The sequence below is a fragment of the Onychostoma macrolepis genome, chromosome 04, assembly GCF_012432095.1.
Source record: "Onychostoma macrolepis isolate SWU-2019 chromosome 04, ASM1243209v1, whole genome shotgun sequence".
Classification (NCBI taxonomy): domain Eukaryota; kingdom Metazoa; phylum Chordata; class Actinopteri; order Cypriniformes; family Cyprinidae; genus Onychostoma; species Onychostoma macrolepis.
Window position 1 is genome coordinate 27169611 of NC_081158.1, and position 22832 is coordinate 27192442.

The 22832-nt window shown below is 35.4% G+C and overlaps 2 protein-coding genes across 2 annotated transcripts; both read left to right on the forward strand.

Annotated features, from left to right (window-relative positions):
* Positions 1-164: 164 nt before the first annotated feature.
* Positions 165-8240, forward strand: LOC131539030 (DNA helicase B-like). The gene is made up of 13 exons (XM_058773305.1): positions 165-454; positions 1150-1503; positions 1777-2006; positions 2112-3167; positions 3893-4070; positions 4209-4350; positions 4531-4667; positions 5218-5302; positions 5401-5460; positions 5610-5841; positions 5993-6148; positions 6242-6853; positions 7310-8240. Exons 1-13 carry the CDS (start codon positions 244-246, stop codon positions 7436-7438), a joined length of 3582 nt encoding a protein of 1193 aa, XP_058629288.1. The 5' UTR covers positions 165-243; the 3' UTR covers positions 7439-8240.
* A 206-nt stretch (positions 8241-8446) lies between these two features.
* dera (deoxyribose-phosphate aldolase (putative)) lies at positions 8447-17399 on the forward strand. Its single transcript, XM_058773306.1, has 9 exons — positions 8447-8604; positions 9097-9194; positions 9273-9420; positions 12159-12254; positions 12377-12511; positions 12710-12838; positions 16153-16265; positions 16350-16499; positions 16742-17399. The coding sequence occupies exons 1-9, from the start codon at positions 8574-8576 to the stop codon at positions 16796-16798; spliced, it is 957 nt and encodes a 318-aa protein (XP_058629289.1). The 5' UTR covers positions 8447-8573; the 3' UTR covers positions 16799-17399.
* Positions 17400-22832: the final 5433 nt, after the last annotated feature.

The window sequence follows — 22832 nt, forward strand, 5'->3', positions numbered from 1 at the left end:
TGATTTGTGTATTAATATCATTTCACATTTATTTTATACTGCCTCTCCATCATATGTCTGTTCATGATGTTCCATCATGTTCTATTTACTCTTGCGTTGGTGATTCCACTGACAGGAAGCTAGCTGCGCATAAACGGAACGGACTTTTATTTTGACGTGATGTGATTGGCTGTTGTTGACAGTGTTTACAGTCGAACCGCGAACAGTCGAAAACTGTCTAACTGACTAAAGTCTGCAGTCAACATGGCGCTGCAAAGTCCCACCGCTGGATTAAAAACCATAACTGGTTGCATTTTACCAGAACGTCACGATGTACAGTCAAACCAAGAAGACGTTTCAGAAAGTGAAGATGAAGAAGTGGAAACACAGCCTGAGTTTCTGGACATGAAAGAGATGGATTCTGTTTCATCTGGGGGAAGCATGTTTAAATCTTCCGTGTCAGCGTCAAAAGAAGGTAGAACAACGAATACTAACAAACATTTGTATACCTTTGGTTGTGTATTCGTTTTGTGACCAGATGAAACCGTTTTAACACACTTAATAAGTAAACATAGATGTGTGTACGGAAAATACGTAAACAAGTATGTTTACGTTTAACACGGTTTCAAGTTACAGAGATAACTTAGGCCAAAATACCATATAAAATACAAAACAAACAAAAAAAAGTATACATTTATTTTATGTTCTTATGATTTATGGATACTTTTACTCCTAATTTGCCATTAATTTATGTTGGCGTAACAAAGTAGTCCGGCAATCTACGCTGTTATAAGAAAACATAATCATATTTGCAGGTTATGTACTTGCAAAAGAAGCCTGTTTACAATTTACACTGTTTACACAAGTGGAAGTAATTGTGTTTACAGTTTACGTAGTTAGAAAGTAAGCCTGTTTACAGTTTTCACTGTTAAAATTATCATATTTACAGATTATGGTGTTAGTAAAACAACGTTTAGTACATTTTACACTGTTATGTCTAATAATTGTTTTAAGTTTACACTGTTTCACTTAAAATCACCATATTTTGTCTCACTTCTTTAAGAGAAGTAAAGCTTATTTGTACATTGACTTGTATTATATTTGGTTATATACATAGTCTTTTTTAGGGACCAAAATGCTTCATGCCTGTCTTATCCTCTTCTTTTGCAGTGGCATTGATGGCCGGTAATAAGACGTATAAGGTTGATGGCCGTTTTCCCCTCCATGACCCCTGGTGGGAGGTTACCTGTACAATTCGCCAAGGCCGGCACAAAAATTTTGTCAAAGGCTTCCCCTCCTACAGGCTCCGCACTGATCTGGGAACAGAGGGCCGGTCACTCGTGTCTCTCTTTCTTAAAGCATGTAGGGCAGAACCTGATTTTGTTAACATGTTTATGGAGTGGTTGCCCAACGACATACATGTGGAGCCTGTCAATGTGCTGGATGTCCTGCAGAAGTTTGAAGATTCATCTCCTGAGAATAAAGCTGTGGCTGAACAGCTCAAGTCAAAAGTCAATAGCTCAGGTTGGAAATATAATATAAATATAATTTGCATGACACTTAAAGTGATTTTTGGTAGAATATTAAATTTTGCAATAATTCAAATCATATGTTTAGTCGTAAAAAAAAACAAACAAACAAAAAAACACAGAAGACCCTGGGCACAGCCAGATCTGAAGTAACTTCCTAGAGCTTAATCTGATGCCTGAACCTTAAATATACACTTCTGCATGCATAATGAATATGAAAAAGTGATACTGACATCATAATAATGTCATTGATCTTTAAACGAAACAGTGGCTTGGACACATGTGAGAGTTGCCAGCTTGTACCCTGAAATCATGAAATACTTACCAACATTGCTGCCAGGCCAGTTTCTGGACATAATAAATAAAGGAAGGATGGAACGCATGCCAAAAACGTCTGAACGAGATGATTCTACTACACAAGAACGAAACAATACAAATGTATTGGCCAAACTTGAGGAGCTCATTAAAACTGATGTTTGGAAGCTGGGCTTCAATTATGTAAGATTGCCACTCTGGTTGTTTGTTTTTAAATCTTAAGCTCACTTTATTTCCTTCATTATTTTGTATTGTTTAATATGAATATTTTTCAAACTTTTTCAACAGATCATGTTTAAAGAATTACATCTGGTTCGGTGTGAAGCACAAATGGAGGCCTTCAAGCTCTGTCGTTTATTTTGGAGTATCCCGGTGCTGCAACGTAATGCCTTGCTGTTGTATACAGAACTGAAAAGACACTGCAGAGCGACTGGCAGCACATACGCCGACCGGGAGCTGCTGGAGAAGAATATATCGAAGGAGACAGGACATATGGGTGCCTGGGAAGCTTTACGTTTTCTTGTGGAGCAGGGGGTGCTTAAAAGAGAAGGTGACAGGGTGGCACTTCGGAACCTCTTCGGCTACGAGAAAGGCATTGCCGAATGCTTGAGAGGCCTGCTTGAGGGAGACCCCTGGAAGATCCACTTGGATGTGAGAGAGGTTCTTCGCGAAGCTCAACTGGATAGATTAAGGGCGAAGGCCCGTGAAAAACACAGTATGACTCGTTCGAGGAAATCTAAGGCTGACGCAGAAACGTCAGTCTTAGAAGCACAAAATGACATTATTCAGAAGGTTAAGGTTGAGCAGATAGGTCTTGCTTTTCCCCAGCCTGGTACTTCAAGCGTGGTCCACCACAATGGAGAAATGACAACATGTGATTCTCTTCAGGCCTATGAAATTACAAAGCTCACCATTAAAGAGGAAAGTGTAACTTCAGACTCAGACTCCTCAGATGACTCCATTTACTTCGACATTGATCCATCAACTATAGAGTTAGACCCCGATCAAGTGCAAGCAGCAGAAATGATGTGTGACAACCCGGTGACCGTGATCAGTGGGAAGGGTGGTTGTGGGAAGACCACAGTGGTCAGCCTGGTGTTTAAGGCGGCCATGGAGCAACAGACAAGTGACAGAGAAGAAGTGCTGAAGGCCTGTGTGGACTTTCAGAATGACTCTCAGGGGTCCAGTAATGGGCTGCTGTCAGATGTTCACGAGGAGAAAAAAGATAATGAAGGGAGTGACCGTGATGAAAAGCCTGTGGAGGTTCTTCTCACTGCGCCTACAGGAAGAGCTGCTTCACTTCTTACCAAGAGAACCGGTTTCACTGCTTATACTATGCACCAGGTATAGTCTGCGTAACCTAACATAACTTTACATTACATAGAATTTCCTAATATAACCTTACATAAGTTAAAAATTACACAAAAACATAAAAATAATTTTTTACATGACTTAAACAATAGATGACATTACATTTCAAATCTTACACTTCTGCAACATAACATAGTGTTACATAAACAACTACACTACATAACAATTTCACAAATTAACATATATTTACACTACATAACATTTCATTACAACTTTATATACAACTTTATATCACACAACTTTGCAACTATGTCTTAAACTTTACATTAATTACATAAAATGTCATAATATAATAATGATAATAACAACTTTACATTACATAGTATTTCACAGCATTTTAAGCCTTGAACATTTCGTAACATTTCAGAACTTAATTTTAATTATTGTATTACATTTGTTTTTACGGTGGAACATTACTTTTCATAACATGTTACATATACATAATGATACACTACATGATATTTCATGACATTATATGATTTAAACAACATTTACTTAAATTACATAACTTCAGAATACATTTCGTACATTACACTTGTACAAGGTTTGTCAATGGTTAATGTGCTTTTGCTGTTTTAACATATCTTCAATGAATAAATATTGTGCACAAAATTTTAATTTTAGCATATATGTGTTTCAGTTGCTATAAATACCTTGTATTTCTTACATATATCACAAAAAAATCCATTTTCTCTCAGGTTTTATGGAGTTTCATGACCAAAGAAAAAGATCAAAGTGGAAATCCACAAGAATGGAAGTTCTCGAAGGTGCGGGTTCTGGTGGTCGACGAGGGGAGTCTGGTGTCGGTTCAGATCCTTCACTCTGTTCTCAGCATGCTTACCAAACACGCAGAACTCCAGAAGTTCATCCTTTTGGGTAAAGGCAAATTGCATGCATAATATTTCTTATTTAGAGCTTATTTGCAATGTATTTTATCGGCATCTTTATTCTACAGCTTAAGTAACTTCTTGTATTACTATTAAACAAATAAAAACATTTTTATTGTGTCTGCAGGAGATGTGAGACAGTTGCCCAGCATCGAGCCTGGAAACACACTGTACGATCTGTTTGAAGGTCTCAGGAAGGTCCGTTGGGCCATTGAGATGCGAACCAACCATCGTGCCGAGTCTGAGCTCATCGTCAGAAACGCTGGACTGTGAGCAGATAGTTTGTATTGTTAAATGTTTTATGGGATTATATAAATTTATACAAACTTCATCATTTTAGTTCCTTTGTGGTTTGCAGACTATTGTGTGTGTATGTGTGTTTATGTAATATGGACTCAAACCTTTATTCATTTATTAATTATACTGTTGTTATTTCCATAAACTTTCAGCATCTCAGAGATGGGTAAAAAAAAATATTACAGTCCTCTGGAGTTTGATGCCACTGTAAACATGATGAGACCTTCCAAAGTACCATCTGACAAAAGGTTCATTTTTGTCAAAATCTATGGTGGAAATGATAGATTTGGTAAGTGAGCAGTTATGAAATATGTGGAAATTTTGGATGTCTTTTAGTGGATTTATTCTTTTAACACTTCATTATTCTAAGCTGGAACTGTAGAATGATGTGTGGTATTTACAATGTGCCTCAGAAGCACATCAATTGCTCATGCAGTAAAGGTGAACCTGACGGCCCATACAATCAGAATAACACAAGAAACACACTTAGATCACATTTTAGTTCCTGTATGTCTAACATATTGCAGGTTTTCAATGGATAGTTCCTGAAAATACACTTCCTGTCATCTGTGACATTCAACACCTTGGGTTGAGATCAACCCAGAAGCTACACAGCCATCTTCAATACATTTCACTCCCCACAAGCACCTCAGTGCAACTTTATTGCAATTAGAATTTGAATACATTGTTGAAATGCCAAAACGGTAGAATATCTAACACTGACCAACAACAAAAGCTCTTGCCTAACATTATTGAATGCTGTGAAATTTTACGTATTCACTATAATGGACAAAGAAAGTCTGTATTTGAAGTTTATTTAATTATATTTTGCTGCATAGACCTCCAGGATGCCATTACATTCTTACTCAAGGAAGGTCCTGGACTGGAGGATCATAAATGGTCACAGTTTGTGGCTTTCAGGAGGTAAGACAGATTACACTTTGTCATACTATGCTGAGAAGACAGTCTTTTTCAGCAAATGTTGATCTTGAAGCTAAAATTGCTGTTCTTATTGTTCACAGGAAGGACTGCGAGTTGATCAATGAGCTTTGTTGCAAACATTATTCTCAACATACTACAAGGTGTGTAAATAGAAGTTAGTTTTCTTACAACTAAATAAGCAGGACACTTTCTTTTTTGTTAATATAAACATTTTTAATTTATCACAGCTTTATAGGTTATATTTTTAGCCGAATATTTTGGGTTTAATATTCATTTTCATTCATTTCAGGACTTCCAAAAACAAACTGAACTTTCAACCAGATGATAAAGTTTGCTGCACTAAGAATGGCTACGTCAGAGACCATGAGAAGAAGAAAGAAGTTACTTCCTTTGATACTGCCAGAGCTGTACAACATAGCACCCGATCTTCCCATGATAATGCTGGAAATCAGACTCAAAATGAACAGACGAAAGAGAAGAGAGAGCGACTGTGCAATGGGGAAATTTTCTTCATTAAAGATGTACTAATGTTTTATTTAACAATTTATATATGTTTTCTGGCTTGAGAAATAGAAAGAGTCTTTTTATATTTTTAAATGCTTGGTTTTGTGTAAGCACATGAGTAATTATTGATTCATTTAACTTGCCCTTGTTATTTTACATCAATCACAGGATGTGACTAAGCAGGACGAGGAAAAAGGACATAAAATGATACGCTACCTGACACTAGATGATGACAACGGCCGTGTGGTGACTTGTAGCTACAGGGAGCTACAGAGAGAGTGTAAACTGCGCCATGCTTGGGCAAGAACCATTCACACCTTTCAGGTATTGATGCTTTTTGTTCATTTACGGCCCCATTCACACCTGACATTAGCATTTGTCTCAGCTTCATGTGGCTAATTTGTTTTCTCACTTTAGGGTTCAGAAGCCGAAACTATTGTGTACGTTCTTGGAGACAGCATTGCTCAAAACTGGCAGCACGTATACACTGCAGTAACACGTGGTCAGAAGCGCGTGTATGTGGTGGGTAGAGAGCACGATCTAGAAGGAGCCATCAAGAGATGGATCATCCCTCGTAACACACGATTGTGCCGCTTAGTCACGGATGCTGTTTCCCAACCAGGTCCTGAAGACTCTTTGACTCAGTCTGCCGGCAGTCAGAATCAAGTAGAAACTCCTGTGAACCACGGTTTCGGCCCTTCACAGTCCACACCAGTGGCCTCACAGACCCCTAGTCGCCACCACTCTAAGCTCTCCAGACCTTCATGTGTACGCCACCTCTACGAGGACGAAAATGAACAAAGCTGTCAAACCTCCAATATATCTTTACAAGATGATGTAGCATTCAGTCAAAGCTACTCTTGGTCACCTATGGACGAAGTGCAGAATGAAAATGCATCGGAATTATCCAATCATGTTGAAAATGTACCATTGTTAGCAGCAGTTAGCTCTCCCTCAGATGAATGCAGTAGGGGCTCTAAACGGTTAATTCCTGTGGACATCTGCAGTACACCAACTAAACAACCAAAGGTAATGAATGTACTAGAACATCTGGAAATGATCGACAAAAAATGTGCCATTATGTAACTGTGATTAAAAAAAAAAAAACAATATTACTGAATGTTTGATAGATGATCTCGCTAAGCTTTACTTGCCACATGCACATTGGTGCAATGGCATTGTAATTGTGCAATGATGAAGAAGAATGTATTTACACAAATAAATTATAAATGAAATAAGATGCAGCAAAACAATGAAACAAAAAGTGCAAACAGTTGCCCATGTAATATAAAACACTCAATCGAATGTGCAGAAATAATCACTTTAATGGGATGATGAGTCAGATCTTTGTTTAAGATTATAAAATTCATTGCAAATTATTTTCAAAATGTGTAATATAGAATGCCCATGTGATGTTGGAAATGTAAGTCCTATACCAAAGGTTTTTGGCTGAATGTGCATAACATTCTGTCATCTCCTCTGCAGCAAACCACTTCAGAAGAGTCTCCGCTGGGGAGCTCAAGGCTGAAGCTTCTGTCCATTACCAGTCCCAGCACCAAATCCGGCAGGCAGCTCTTCCCAGACAATTCATGTTCTCACAGGGAACAGCCTTAGCGTGGTCAGTGCCAAGACCAGACATGCCACAGCTGGAAAGAACGTAATTAATGCAGTTTATTTGGTTTTTCAGAGGATTTGGATGAGCATGAGTTAGTGTTTATATAATGATTAATTATGAATAATTTGCTAATTTCACTCATGACTTCTGTTATCTAAAATAGTACTGTATTGTATAATAATCATAAGAAAAAGAATGCCAAGAATAACTATATCCTATTATATATTGTGGTTCTGTGGAAGAAATGTGTGAGTTCTATCTGCTCAGACATCCTTAGAAAAGCATTATTCTTAAATCACATGTAACTAACAATTGTGTAAAAGAATTATAAAATCTGAAATCTGAAGTGCCGTTTTACCATACCTATACAAGAAAATGGTATCGTATGTAGATTGGATTTGTAATTGAAGTCACAACTTGTACTTGTTTATTACCATGTCATTTTAAAACACTTTTATATTTTTATCTCATATCTTACTAGCAAACTTGTTAAGGTACAAACATGTTATGCAGGATATATATATATATATATATATATATTAAACTCCCTCAGTGTTTATATAATGTAAATTACAGAGTTTCTATCTTTTAGGGGCAGAGCAATGTTTTGATTCTAGACTGAAGAATTTAAGATGTCTTAGCAGTTAGGGTGCACTTTAAAATGTCATTAAGGTTTAATTGGTCGTTATATTGTTAATGTTGCCATAATTTCACTTTTTATTTAAAGCCTGAAGCACGTGACAGGTGCAAAAGCTCAGTATGACGGTTGTCTAACAATAAACCAGACTGAACAGTATAGCATTTTTTGTTTGTTTTGTTGTTTATTCAAGTTCAAATGCATGCTTGATCTATGTATATGAAACATTCATTTCATGTTGACTCTTAATTCTCTTGTAAAAAAGTCCCACTGCTCTAATGTGATTTTGGAGCCTTCACTAGTAAATACGAAAAAAAAAAAAAACGTCATCATTCTACGCCTTGCGAAGCTGTGAAATGATTGGCTGAAAGTGTTCTGCGGCGACGTATCAGTGACTAGCAATCCCGGAAGACGCGCAGTATCGTTAAACCTAGTGATAATACTTGCGAAATTAACTCGATTTTCAATTCATTTCATTCAGTAATTTATTTTTCATCATGTCTGCTAGAAATCCAGGAATGGATCTTGGTGAGCTGTTTTTTTTTATTTTTTATTATTATTTAATTCTATCGAATTATAATTTTCTCCAAACGAATCAAAGCTTTTACATTAATCTATACCGCTACTTTTTCCACGCGACAGTGTGAGCATTAGATTAAACAGAAAACAAAAAATAAAGTTTTTATTTGTGTAAGTGGTGTAATTTAATCTATACGTCTAACATTGAACATGTGATGTGCAAAGTATATTCTTGGTGTTATGGGTAATTTTTAACTCCATCTGACCAGTTACGAACTCCCAAATTCAACATTCTGCTGGCCTTTGTAATTGATTTTAAATATTATTCTGGATTTCGTTATTTCTTCCATATATACAGTTGATTTCAAACCATTTACTGCTGAAATACACGTAATGAATCTCACATGACTTGCGTGTCTCATGACTCACATTGAGCAGAGCGAAATAAGACAAAACTGACTTTAAAACCTCTTTTTTTTATTCATTCTTGCTTTATTTTAGATCTTGAATGGGTGCTGAAAGTCAGAGTCAACACTCAGGCTGTTCTTAAACGAGCTCAGCAGATCCAGGGATGCAAAGTGGCTAAAAAACAGTGGCAGGTAAACAGTTTACAGTATTTATGATTTTGCTTTATGCCAGCTCAAATACATCTTTATTCACCTGCATTGTTATTGTAGGCTGCCTGGCTGCTGAAGGCCGTCACATGTATCGATCTGACAACCCTCGCTGGTGATGATACACCTTCCAATGTCCATCGACTCTGCATGAAAGCCACACAGCCGATCCGTCATGATCTGCTGAAGATCATGGACATGCACGACAAAGGTGCCTCTGTCTGGAGGATTGTTTCATACAGTCATGGCCAAAAATATCGACACCCTTGGTAAATATGATCAAAGAAGGCTGTGAAAATGAATCTGCATTGTTAATCCTTTTGATCTTTTATTAAAAAAAATTCACAAAAATCTAACATTTCATTGGATAATAAGAATTTAAAATGGGGGGAAATATCATTATGAAATAAATGTTTTTCTCTAGTACACGTTGGACACAATTATTGGCACCCCTAGAAATTCTTATGAATAAAATATCTCATGAAATGAAATTATCCAGCCATGGCTTCCTGTTTCACAGAAATAAAAATAGGAGGGAAAACAAAGCCCAAATTCCCTTAATGATCCATCACAATGTGAAAAACCAAAGAATATATTTCTGATGTGCAACAAAAGATAATTGAGCTTCACAAATTAGTGAAGTGGCTTTAAGAAAAGAGCTAGAGCAGTGAAAATTCCCATTTCCACCATCAGGGCAATAATTAAGAATTTCCAATCAATATAAAATGTTACGAAACTGGCTGGAAGAGGACGTGTGTCTATATCGTCCTAATGCACAGTGAGAAGGAGAGTTTGAGTGGCTAAAGACTCTCCAAGGACCACAGCTGGAAAATTGCAGGAAATAGTTGAGTCTTGGGGTCAGAAAACCTTAAAGAAAATGGTCAAACAGCACCTACATCACCACATGTTGTTTGGGAGGGTTTCAAGAAAAATTCTCCTAGCTCATCCAAAAACAAACTCCAGCATATTCAGTTATATACACGACTGGAACTTCAAATGGGACTGGCTTCTATGGTCAGGCTTTTTAGCAGCAAACACTCAATATGGGTTTTTGATACTGTGGGCCTATATTTCTGCTGGAGGTCCTGGACATCTTGTTTAGACACATGGCATCATGGATTCTATCAAATACCAACAGATAAAAAAATCAATAAGTGTGTGACTCTGTTAGAAATCTTATAATGGACCATGTTTGGATCTTCCAACTGTACAATAATCCAAACACAAACCTCAAAAACAACACAAAAATGGGTCACTGAGCACAAAACCAAGCTTCTGCTATGGCCATTCCAGTCCTCTGACCTGAACCCTGCAGAAAATGAGTGGTGAACTGAAGAGAAGCAGCACCAACATGGAGCTGGGAATCTAAAGGGTCTGGAGTGATTCTGGATGAAGGAATGGTCTCTGATCTCTTGTAAAATGTTCTCTAAACTCATCAGGCATCATAGGAGAAAATTTAGAGCTGTTAAACTGGCAAATGGAGGTTTCAAAAAATATTGAATAAAAGGGTGCCGTTAATTGTGGCCAATGTGTATTTGAGAAAAACATTTATTTCATAATGATATTTCCCCCCCCATTTTAAATTCTTATTATCCAATGAAAGGTTAGATTTTTGTAATTTTTTTAAATAAAAGATCAAAAGGATTAACAATGCAGATTAATTTTCACAGCCTTCTTTGATCATATTTACCAAGGGTGCCAATATTTTTGGCCATGACTGTATATCACATCATCCCTCTTGGTGCACTTGAATTACTGATTCCACATCTCTCTGTTTTCTTCTGTTACTAAGATTGCATAATGTAAAACAATATTTTTTTCCTTAAACGTAACTAAAAATGAATTTAAAACCATTTAAAACTATTAAACAAATTACTGTTAGAAGCATTTTAGATCATAACAATAAATCAATTAATTCAGAAATTTAGATCTATGCAGATTTGCTAGTACTACAAAGGACAACTTAATTACAAATGAAAAGTCTTGATAAACTCACTATTGTAGTAAAACATTCTAAATATTTTTACTTTTTTCTAATGGCAGTAGATGTTTCAGAATAATGCTGTAAATGTAACTTTTATATATATATATATATATAATTTTTTTTTTTTTGAAAGAAAGAAAATAATCAAAAGTAATAGTAAAGAGATTTATAATGTCACAAAAGATTTCATTTTCAATTAAATGTTGAAAAAATAATTACAGTTTCCACAAAACATTAAACAGCATGACTGTTTTACAGTATTTATCTGAAGCACTCGTATAGTTTGTATAGATTTTATTTTTTAGTTTATGTATAGGTAAAAAAAAATTATTATTTTTTGAATATATAGTATATTTATAATCAAAATCTATCAGTAGGATAGTTGTGTATAGGTTTATACTGTTTTTACTTCATTGCTGTATGCCTGTATTTATGTAGCACCGTGGTCCTGTGAGGCACGACATTTCGTTCCACTGTATGCCCCCGCATGTAGCGGAATGACAATAAAGCTCAACTTGAACTTGAAGATTGATAAAAAAGTGATACAAATATTGATATTAAAATTTTAAAGAGCGATTTTTATTTGTTATTTTAATGTTATATATTATATATATATATATATATATTATATTTCATATTGTATTTATGGTTGTCAGTATCAATAACATAAGCTTGTCACTGTAGATCTGCCCACAAGAGGGAGACAAAGCTCTTTTCACAGAAGTTGATTCGCTGAAGAGATCAGTGACTTACTTGAACAACTTAAATTCTACAGTTTGCTAAAACAGTAGTATGCAACAATAAACAGACATTAACAGGACTTAATGTATTAATGCATTTTTCTTTATATTTTCATTCTGTATTTTTTTACGATTGTGTGTCTACATTAAATTCATTAGAATTTTTGCTGATTTGAACACTGTGTGTGTGTGTGTGTGTGTGTGTGTGTGTGCACATGATTTCAGGAATCACGACTGCAGCAGTCTGCGTGTACCCATCACGGGTGGCTGATGCTGTGAAGTCTCTTAAAGCAGCCAACTCTAGTCTTCCTGTTGCATCTGGTAAGACTTTGAAGCTGCTTATCTTAAAACACGTTTCATTCCTTCTTCAAACATCTTCCCAGAGAGGGTGCAACCGCATTGTCTCACCTCACGTTCTCTTTTTCACATTCTCTTTGCTTCAGTGGCGACTGGTTTCCCTGCTGGACAGACGCCATTGAAGACCCGTCTCGTGGAGGTACAGATGGCCGTGGAGGATGGTGCTACAGAGATCGATATTGTCATAAACCGGACTTTGGCACTCACTGGGCAGTGGACAGGTGTGTGTAACCAGCGAGCTAAAAGAATTCAGATACCAAAAAAACTCTCTTAAACAAGCCTGTTGCTCTTAGTTTACACTGGTTTCTTTCAGACTGAGCAGCTGACATTGGCCTCAACCATTAGCGTGGTTTTCCTTAATTCTAGAGTGATATTTTTTGAACATACAACTGGATGAGAGTTCATTTTTGTCTCCTCAGCTCTCTACGATGAGATCCGGCAGTTCAGAGAGGCCTGTGGAGACGCCCATATGAAGACCATCCTGGCAGTGGGAGAGCTGGGAACCTTCACAAACGTCTACAAGGCCAGTCTGGTGTCCATGATGGCAGGTGAGAATATTAAGCATAGAAATCAGATGTGTAATTTAGTTTTAAATCGCAGAAAATGGATTTATGTAGGAAACTGCTTGTATTTGTGTAGCCTTGAACTTAGAAATCATAAAAAAGACTATAAAGTCTAGATTCTTTTACATTATCATTTTTAAGTCATTATTAAAGAAGGTTTTCAAATCGTTTATTTCTTAACAGGACGTTAAGAAATAAGGTGTCAAATATACGTCTGTCTCGTGTCTTGTACCATGAGCATTTTGCGTCATTGCCCTTCAAGCTTGATTTGCATCGATGGTATTACGGTAATATTCCTTATTGCAAAATATACGTAAATGTCAGAGGGCATGAGTTATTATTATTATTATTATTATTTATTCATTTATTATTTTATTATTATTTTTGGTAATTTATATAATTTAAATGATCGTTATCCTTCCTTCATTCATTCCACATGACTTTGGACATTGTTATTTTTGGACACATGTTTTTCAAATGTTAATAATAATAAATAATATTTTTATTTTATAAATACTTACATTTTTAAAGAAATAATAGGTTATATATTGTAATAGGTTATATATTGTATAATAATGTCAAACTATTTGATAAGGTTTTCTTTTAGGAATAAATTTTAGGAATTAATTTAACTTTAAATTATTAAAATGATTAAATTACATCAGGACAGTTCTGTCAATCTGATATTTCTAACTTCGTGCCTTTCAAAAAATATCTATATTAATTTTAATTCAGAAATCAAAAACATATTTTTAATTAAGGATTTAGTTATTAGAAATATAATTTAAAATGTAAGTATTTATTTATTTAACACATGTAATTGTTATGTAACAAATTATGCAACATTATCCATTATTGTGTAATTAAGGTTTTACTTATTATAAATATTTAGTTAAGTATTTATTTATTTAACATTAAATATTTATTACATTTATTTATTTAAATAATTGTTATGTAACAAATTATTTAACACATTTAATTGTGGGGAAAATGTTTATTTATTTATTTATTTATTTTAGTTTCGTTTTCCTCCCTTTAGTCAGAAAAATGCAGGATTACTATTTGGGTGCCTGTGCAGTAACAGCATTCACCAGCAGGGAGTAACTGCACAAGCTAACCAGTTAAATCTGACCTCCTGGTATGATCAAAACTAACAGCGATGCTTGCCTTAGCAAGTTTGATCTTTTGCCCACAGCGTGGCGCCATTGCTCATCCTTTCTGTGCTCCGCATCCAGATGTCCAAACACACACACACACACACACACACACACACAGAGCAGGCCAGCGACTGTATGCTTAAATAGCCATTGCACATTAAGCCGATTACTGTACCCAATTGTCAGCGGCTCTGATAGGGATCGTTATTAAAATGCATTGCTTTTGTCGCTGCGCTCATTCCTTAATCTCCCCTTGTTCCTATGAATTGCGTATGAGGTTTCTGAAATTGAATGATAATTTCACCTATTAATCTGCGACGCCGGAGCTATTTTACTCCCACGCTCTCCGGCAGTGTCCCCCCGCTCCGCCGCAAATGAATAGAGCTTCATTACTGTCGCCCGCGTTTAATAACCGTTATCCATTATCGTGTAATTAAGACTCCCCAGAACGAATCTCAAGGATTATGTCAGTTTGAGGGAGAGGGTGAGCAATAGAGTGAAAGAGTGTCGGAGGAAAGGGGAAGGGGTGGAAAAAAGAGTGGAAAAACACATAGAACGTATCTTTAATGAACTGGAAAATGTTCATCTTGTTCTGTGCGGTAATGAACAGTCATTAGACATGAGGAAGGGCAGGCGGGACTCGGGTGCTGGGGGTTAGAGCTGGTCCACAGTTTGTGGTTCATCCATTAGAAGCGTCATTTTATCTTCTATTTTTATCGGAACGCTGATAAACCGTAATTGGCTATGAAGGAGAGGAAGGGAGAAATGAAAGCTCTTATTGATGAACGAACGCACACCCTCTGCGCCCTGCCGACGGGACCATATGTTCTTGTCTAGCCTCCCCTGCCCTCGCGACTAATGTCCTGTCGGGGTGCAAAAATCTGACGCCTCTCAGAAGTGCTTGAATGGAGGTGCTAAAAATGTGCAGGCCTTTCTATTTTCAGAGCTCGTTGGAGTGAACTTTGACCTGTCAGTCTGAACAAAACAAGTGTCAGATGGAAGTTTTTGGGATTGTTAACAAAGTTACAATTAGAATGACTAACCGGTGTGATCTGGAGTACGCAGATGCATTCTGACAATTAAAAACATGTTGTTTTCGTTGAAATCTTTCACTCTTTGCACTCATGGCAGTTTTGAAGATCTTAATATAATTTCCGAGAAAAGTTTCAGCTTGATGAAAATATCATGTGGTGTAATCCTCAAATAAAAATTAACAGTTATTTTTTTTTACAACTTGAGTACATGTGATTGTATGCATCTTAATGATTTTGTTCAAAAAGGTTTTTAAAAAGTATTCACAGTATGGTTAGTTGCTAGATGTCATGTGGTGCGACTTGCAAAATACAATGATATTTACCTCAAAATATGATATATGACCTCAAAAAAATATTTTATTACTTAATAATTACTTAATTTTAATTTGCTTAGATAATTCATACAGTATTGGAAAACATGTGAGTGTATTTCTTAATGATTATGTTCAAAAAGGTTTTTAAAAGTATTCACAGTATGGTTAGTTGCTAGATGTCATGTGGTGCGACTTGCAAAATACAATGATATTTACCTCAAAATATGATATATGACCTCAAAAATATTTTATTACTTAATAATTACTTAATTTTAATTTGCTTAGATAATTCATACAGTATTGGAAAACATGTGAGTGTATTTCTTAATGATTATGTTCAAAAAAGGTTTTTAAAAGTATTTTTTGAGGCCATATATCATATTTTAGGTAAATATTGTTTTTTGGGAGAGCCATCGCATGACACTAACCATATTGTGACAGATTTATAAAAAGGTAAAATTATTTGATATTAAGACTTGACCATTGTATGATTTTATACACACACATACTTTTTGGATGATCTGGATAAGCTTTTATATATATTTTTATAAATGTAATTATATATATATATATATATATATATATATATATATATATATATATATATATATATATATATATATATTTATTGTTTATTTAAATAAAGCTTTAAATGTATACACACACATCAATATCAATTTAGAAATTAAAATAATTTTACATTGGCTTTTTTGGCCTAAATAATAATCAAAGTGGTCCAGACTTCATGCCAGTAGTCAAAAGGTTTTGTGTCTCCTGTACTTTGTAACCACTAGGATCTGACTTCATCAAAACTTCAACTGGCAAGGAGTCTGTCAATGCCACTTACCCCGTTGCCATAGTAATGGTGCGGGCCATCCGTGACTACTACTTAAGGACAGGCTATAAGGTAAATGACCCATAGTACTTCCAAATCACCTTCTTTTAAATAAATCATCCAGCCTGTTTGACTGATGCATTTGTTGTTCCTCAGGTGGGTTTCAAGCCCGCGGGAGGCATCCGTACGGCGCAGGAGTCCCTGGTGTGGCTGACCCTGATGAAGGAAGAGCTTGGAGACGAGTGGCTCAATCCTCACCTTTTCCGACTGGGAGCGAGTAGCCTGTTAGCTGACATCGAACGGCAGGTAATTAAACCAACACACTGTTTCACACTCTCAAAGCCGCTCTATTATGTCTGCAGGTGTGATAAACTGATAATTACCACCCATTATGGATGGAAACAGACACTATTCAGGGAGTGTGGAGTCGTGACCCTGGTCTCCTGTGGTGAATAGGATATAGATTAGCCCTTTTATGTATGTATTAGAAACTTAGATAGATTTGCTGAAGCTGAATTATTTTTTAATCTGTCTGTTTATTGTTACAGATTTACCACTACGTGACTGGACGCTATCCTGCATATCATGAGCTTCCTATGGCCTGAATCTGTGAAAAATCAGGGGAGATCTGAGCCAATGAAAACTGATCAGATCAGCCAGTGATGTAATGGAAAGACGTCACACCTGTTTATGAGGACAATTATAAAGAAAAGTCACCCTAAAATGAAAATTCTGTCATTTAATCAGTTGTTTCAAACCTGTAAAATTTTTCTTTCTTTTGCTGAACACAAAATAAGATATTTTGAAGAATGTTGGTAACCAAACAGTTGACGGTAGCCATTGACTTCCATTTTGTGGGAAAAAAATAAAAATACTATGGAAGTCAATGGGTACTGTCAACTGGCTACCAGCAATCTTCAGAATATATTTTTTCAATGGAAGAAAGTAACTCTTACAGGTTTGGAACAAGTAGAAGGTGAGTAAAAGATGACAGAATTTTAATTTTTAGGTGAACTATCCCTTTAAATGAAGTCCAGTATCTATCATAAACTAAGAATATATTTTATTCCAATGTAAAAACTTGAGATATGAATGTCTTTTTAAAGATATCTTGTATAATAATTCAAACCCAAGAGAATTTCTGGATTTGACATGGTACAACCTGAACCATCAGAAGTAAAAATGCTCTCTTTACGTCAGTGCAAAGGCCTCTTGCATCACTTTCTCATATCTGCGATTCCCAGCAGTTGTTCTTCAGACAAGCGTACAGATCTCGTAAGCTGCACCTGGGGTTACGCTATCACTGTCCGAGGCTGATGTTATTTGACTTCCGCTGAGCTAATTTCATTAATCAAGCACTGGATGTCAGAAGTGTGTGTTTGGGATTAATTAAGAGGGGTTAAGAGAGTTTAAATGATCAGATAAAGCCGCGTGCCAGTTAGAGCTTCGTTTGAAGACAGAGAACTTTCTTTTTCTTCTCCCTCTTTCTTCTTTAATTAAGAGATCTCGGGCCGTGCCCTTGACTGGGATGGAGGATAAATGACTGAATTAATTGTGGAATGGGGAATGAGCCGAGAGGTGCGAGTGGAGCAAGAAAGAAACTTCCGTAAATTTAGTCCGAAAACTGGAGCACAAATAGATTTGTATTTGCGGAGAAGCGATAAAAGCTATCCTCACAAAAGCTTAATGATACCTGTATGAGCACTATTGTAGTGCTTCTATTAGCATTTCTTAAAGATCAGAAAGAATTATTTAGAACTTGATTAAAGCTTGATTAAATTTAAGTTTGTCTATCCCATCTATCCTTCTCTTTCTGCCCATCCATTTGTCCATTCGTCTATCCATCTGTCAATTGTTTGTCTCACTGTCTATCTACCTACCTACCTCCCTACCTACCTGTGCATCCTTTTACCAGTCTGTCCATTTTTATGTCTGTCCCTCTGTTTGTATATCTATCTATCATCCTGTGCATTTATCTATCTATCCTTCTGACCATATATTATATCCTTCTGTCCTTTAGTCCATCCATTCATCCATCCATCTATCTGTCCATTTTAATTTTTTCTCTCATATCTATCTATCTATCTATCTATCTATCTATCTATCTATCTATCTATCTATCTATCTATCTATCTATCTATCTATCTATCTGTCTGTCTAATATCTGTCTGTCTGCCATTCTATCTATTGTTCTATAGTTCTGTCTTTGTCTATATCTATCTATCGTTCTATCATTCTATCTATCTATCGTTCTATCTATCTATCTATCGTTCTATCATTCTATCTATCGCTCTATTGTTTTATCTATCTATCTATCGTTATATCATTGTATCTATCTATCGTTCTATCTATCTATCTATTTCACATGTTGATTGTGTGTTGTGCCTGTGTTTCATTAGCAGTGACTCTGGTAGTTTATGAGGCCACACTGGCAGGGCTGAGTAAGAGTGATGGAGCCCTAGCGCTCCGTCTGGCTCTCCCCACCTCCCTCAGGCCATGACAGATTAGCTTCACTTACATAAAGGCATGTAGATCATCTGCAATCTGGACCCATGGCCCGCGCCACCAAGCCAGATAACGCTGAGGGATTGAGTTAGCCTTCAGATTGATTCTCCCCTCCACAGACAAACACTTCCTCTCCTTTGCTTTCTTCCCTGTTTTTCTTCTAGCTCTCGCCTTCCTTTTACTCAATCACATTCTCTCCTTAAGGCATTGTATCAGTTGCAGTTGTACTTCATATAAGCTCATATAGCTGGCAGATATAATGTGTGTATTTTATTAATCTTCGTCCTCTCTACTTGTCCAACACAAAACAGCGCTTCAATCATGCATTCTAAGCCAAAATAAACAAATCTGACTAAATAATACATGTGAAGAGATATGCTGTTGTATATTATACAGCATTCAAGTGCCAGTAAGTTATATCTAGAGCTTGGTGATATACTGTAGTGTCAAAAAGCCTAAATATGATACTTAAAGATATATCTTGATATTTAAGGCAAATAAAATATAGCTAAAATCTAGTTTTCTATAGTATTTTTTTCACACAGTGAACAGTAGTATAAACATCTAAACAAATATGTTTTGTTTAACAAATATGTTCATATATTCAAATGTAAAAACATTTGAATATATGAAAATGCCAAATGGAGACATTATTTTATGACGATCCAACAAGACTGATTCACAACTGTAATTCAAAAATAGCAGAAAAAGTATTTTGAATATACTGCGAATATGCAATATATTGCCCAGCCATAGTTTTATTGGTTTCCGCCATATCACATTTTCTTTCTTTCTTTCTCTCTCTCTCTTTTTTCTTTCTTTCTTTCTTTCAAATCTTTATGAACACATCCATTTGTTCTAGCAGTCTAATTTGATTATGAGGTCATGCAGTGAATGAAATGTAAATGAACCCAGGAAACAGCTGAAATGCCAAAGGGAATGACTGAATTACATGTGAATTATTCATTAGAATATGTAGGTCTACTGTTGAAGGCGCTGTTTTGCATTTGAAGTGTTTCATTACATTTGACATACAATCTGATACAATTCTTAAAATCCCATAGAAATCTTGTAATGGTAAAATTTGTGGTTCACAATAGCATTCCCAACGGGGTCCAAAATTAACACTCACCAAGTAAGTGAAAATTGACTTTGACAAGGAAATAAAACTTGTTTTCTAGTTGACTGGTAACTCTGACATAATGCATGTTTTAAGATTTGTAAGAACAGCAATTTGACCTTCAATGTGATCGATGAAAATCAAAGACTCCTGTCACTTGGAATAGTGTCCAGAATTATAATATGAGAAACAAAATAAATAATCTATAAAATTATAAAATATATAAATTATGCAAAATAATTTTTTACAATTTATGAGCTCCTTCACTTATTTATTTATTTTAGCTGTTTTTTTTTATGGTATTTTGTTTTATTTTTATGTCAGTTATGTCAGTTTTTTTTTTTTGCAGTTTGTTGTTTTGTTTTGTTGTCAGTTTCCGTGGCTACATGTGGAACATTCTTCCTTGCATAAAGCTTCCAAAATGAATGAGTACATAATCCAAACTATGCAAAGTTGTTAATATTATTAGTAGTAATAACAGTACAATTATAATTGATGATTATTTCTGATTGTATTTATGGACTGAAAATTGATCTTACTTTCCTGACAATTGACAGCTGTGGCAAAAAGTAAATTTGGACCCCGACTGGCAGCATTATCAGGTTATTACTAATAAACTAACGTACATGGGATCAATCTGTCATATATGTTTAATCCAGTATGTGTGGCATAGATTAGGTGGCTGGTGCAAACGCTCTTGTATATTGAGGCAGTAACCTGGTTTCTGAAACAATCTGACTGACTCTGTCAGCTGGTCGCCACTCACTCACTCGCTGACAAATGTCTTTCTTCAGATTGATTGCTTTTCTGCTGTTTTATTCATAAATGTTTTTTCTTTCTCTTTGTTCCTTGAAGCAGTTGTGAAAAATGGTGTGCTCAGGGTGGTGTTTCCAGGCTAAAAAAAATCATTTTTAATGACATGTGAGTCACCTGTCAACTACATTCATCACAGGCCAGGATTTTGCGTGTTGGAGGTTTGTGCGTGTGCTTTTCACATATTACCCAGCGGCAACACCAGCCTAGCTTGTAATCAATTGCTATGGAAACATGTTATTCTGTGTGATTAATAGCATACACACATCTTATGTTTCTCTCATTTGTCTGAGAGTTGCTCAAGGATGCTTAAACAGAAATATCCAGCGCTGTGCTGCATTCATTCTGATAGCGTGCCTTTGCTTATCTTTGGCAAGTCATCTCTCGGCTGCTGAATTTTAACATACTGAGAGACAAAAGAGAGCAAAACGACTGTAAAAGATCTGTGACAGAATGTCAGAAGTTGTCTTCGAAACGCAGGCGGTGAGATTATGAATAATTGGTAACATTTGTTGAGCTGACATATGACAGTGAGGCCTGACAGTTTTGTGTCAATTGCATGTTAACATGCTTGTTTTGGCATCCTCAATTTTGGAGTTTGACAAAACTGATATTGTCCATTTATACGTGTATGGTGTGTGCGCCATGTTGGTGAACCTGCTTTTGACAACTTAACTTTCCAAGCTACATGCCCGTCATAATCTAATATAGTTTAGGGGCAGTCAAGCTACTCTTATGCTGAAATAGCTGTCAATGACTAGCTATAGCTATTTTTCTCCTATAATAAATCTTTCTTTTATTATATAAATATGATTTCCTTATATCTTTGGAATCCGCTTTGAAGATTCACATTTTATTTTCATTTTGACAGACACACTGTAAAAAAAAATTCCGTAAAATTTACGCTAAAAAAACGGCAGCTGTGGTTGCCAGAATTCTACCGTAACAAATACGGTAACAACATTTTTGGTTTTACGGTTTTAACTTAAATTTACAGTTAAATACTGTAATTTCATTAACTGATATAATGTTAATATACCAACCTATTAAAGTACTGAAATCTGTTTTGTACCTTTGAAATACACTGATAACCACCAAATGCAGGTGGTGGTGAGAAAGTCACATGATGAACCAAAGCCCATCACAAGCAGCTTTTAAATAATAACATACATACATAGATGGTGCACAGTGTCATTCACACAAACACTAAACACCATCATGGTGAGACTCATTAAACTGAAATATGCAATAAACATTAATTTAACAACATTAGATGTAACATACAACCCTAATAAAAACTAAGAAGAAACATAGTTATTTCAAAGAAAAAAACATCAAATTCAAAAAAAATTTGAAATGCAATGCAAGGAATTCTGGGAACGTCAGTTTACGATTTTTCCCTGTAAATTTTACAGGAACTTACGGTTAACCATTTAACAGGTTTTTACTGTAGCATTTTCACAGTTTTTTACCGTTAAAATCACAGTCATTTTTTACAGTGCAGATCCTCTCCATCTGGGACACTTTTCTATTATATAATGTATTTTATTACGTAAAATTATTTAATTTTATTTTTATACCATTTATATGTGTTTATCTTTTGTTTTGTTTTGTTGTAATCTGATCTGATCTACAAAAAAAAAAAAAAAAAAATGTCAGTATTGCCAGGTTTAAATTAGGTAATGATGAAATAAGAATGAAAACATTTAATTCAAAGTGGCAGATCTGCCAGAAAGGTTAAAAGAACAGCTATTTAAATTTTATTTTCATTTTAGCTATATGTGTTTCTTTCTTTTTCTTTCTTTCTTTCTTTGCTTGGTTTGCTATGATCTGCAAGAAAATCTGTCAGTATTTTCCAGGTTTTACTTCGATTTTAAATCTTCGATTTTTTTTTTGTGGTCTCCAACTTTCCTTCAAAGCGGAAGATCTGTCAGAAAGGTTAAAAGGACAGCTGTCTAAATTTTATTTTAATTTCAGTTATATGTGCTCCTTCATTTATTTATTTGGTTTGCTATGATCTGCAAGAAAATCTGTCAGTATTTTCCAGATTTAAATTAGATTTTAAATCTTCGATTTTCATGGTCTCAGACTTAATATTTCATTCAAACCAGCAGATCTGCCAGAAAGGTTAAAGGACAGCTAGAATGAATAATAGTTTTGGAAAATTAATCCTGCACATAAGAGAAGCTGTCCTTCAAGTA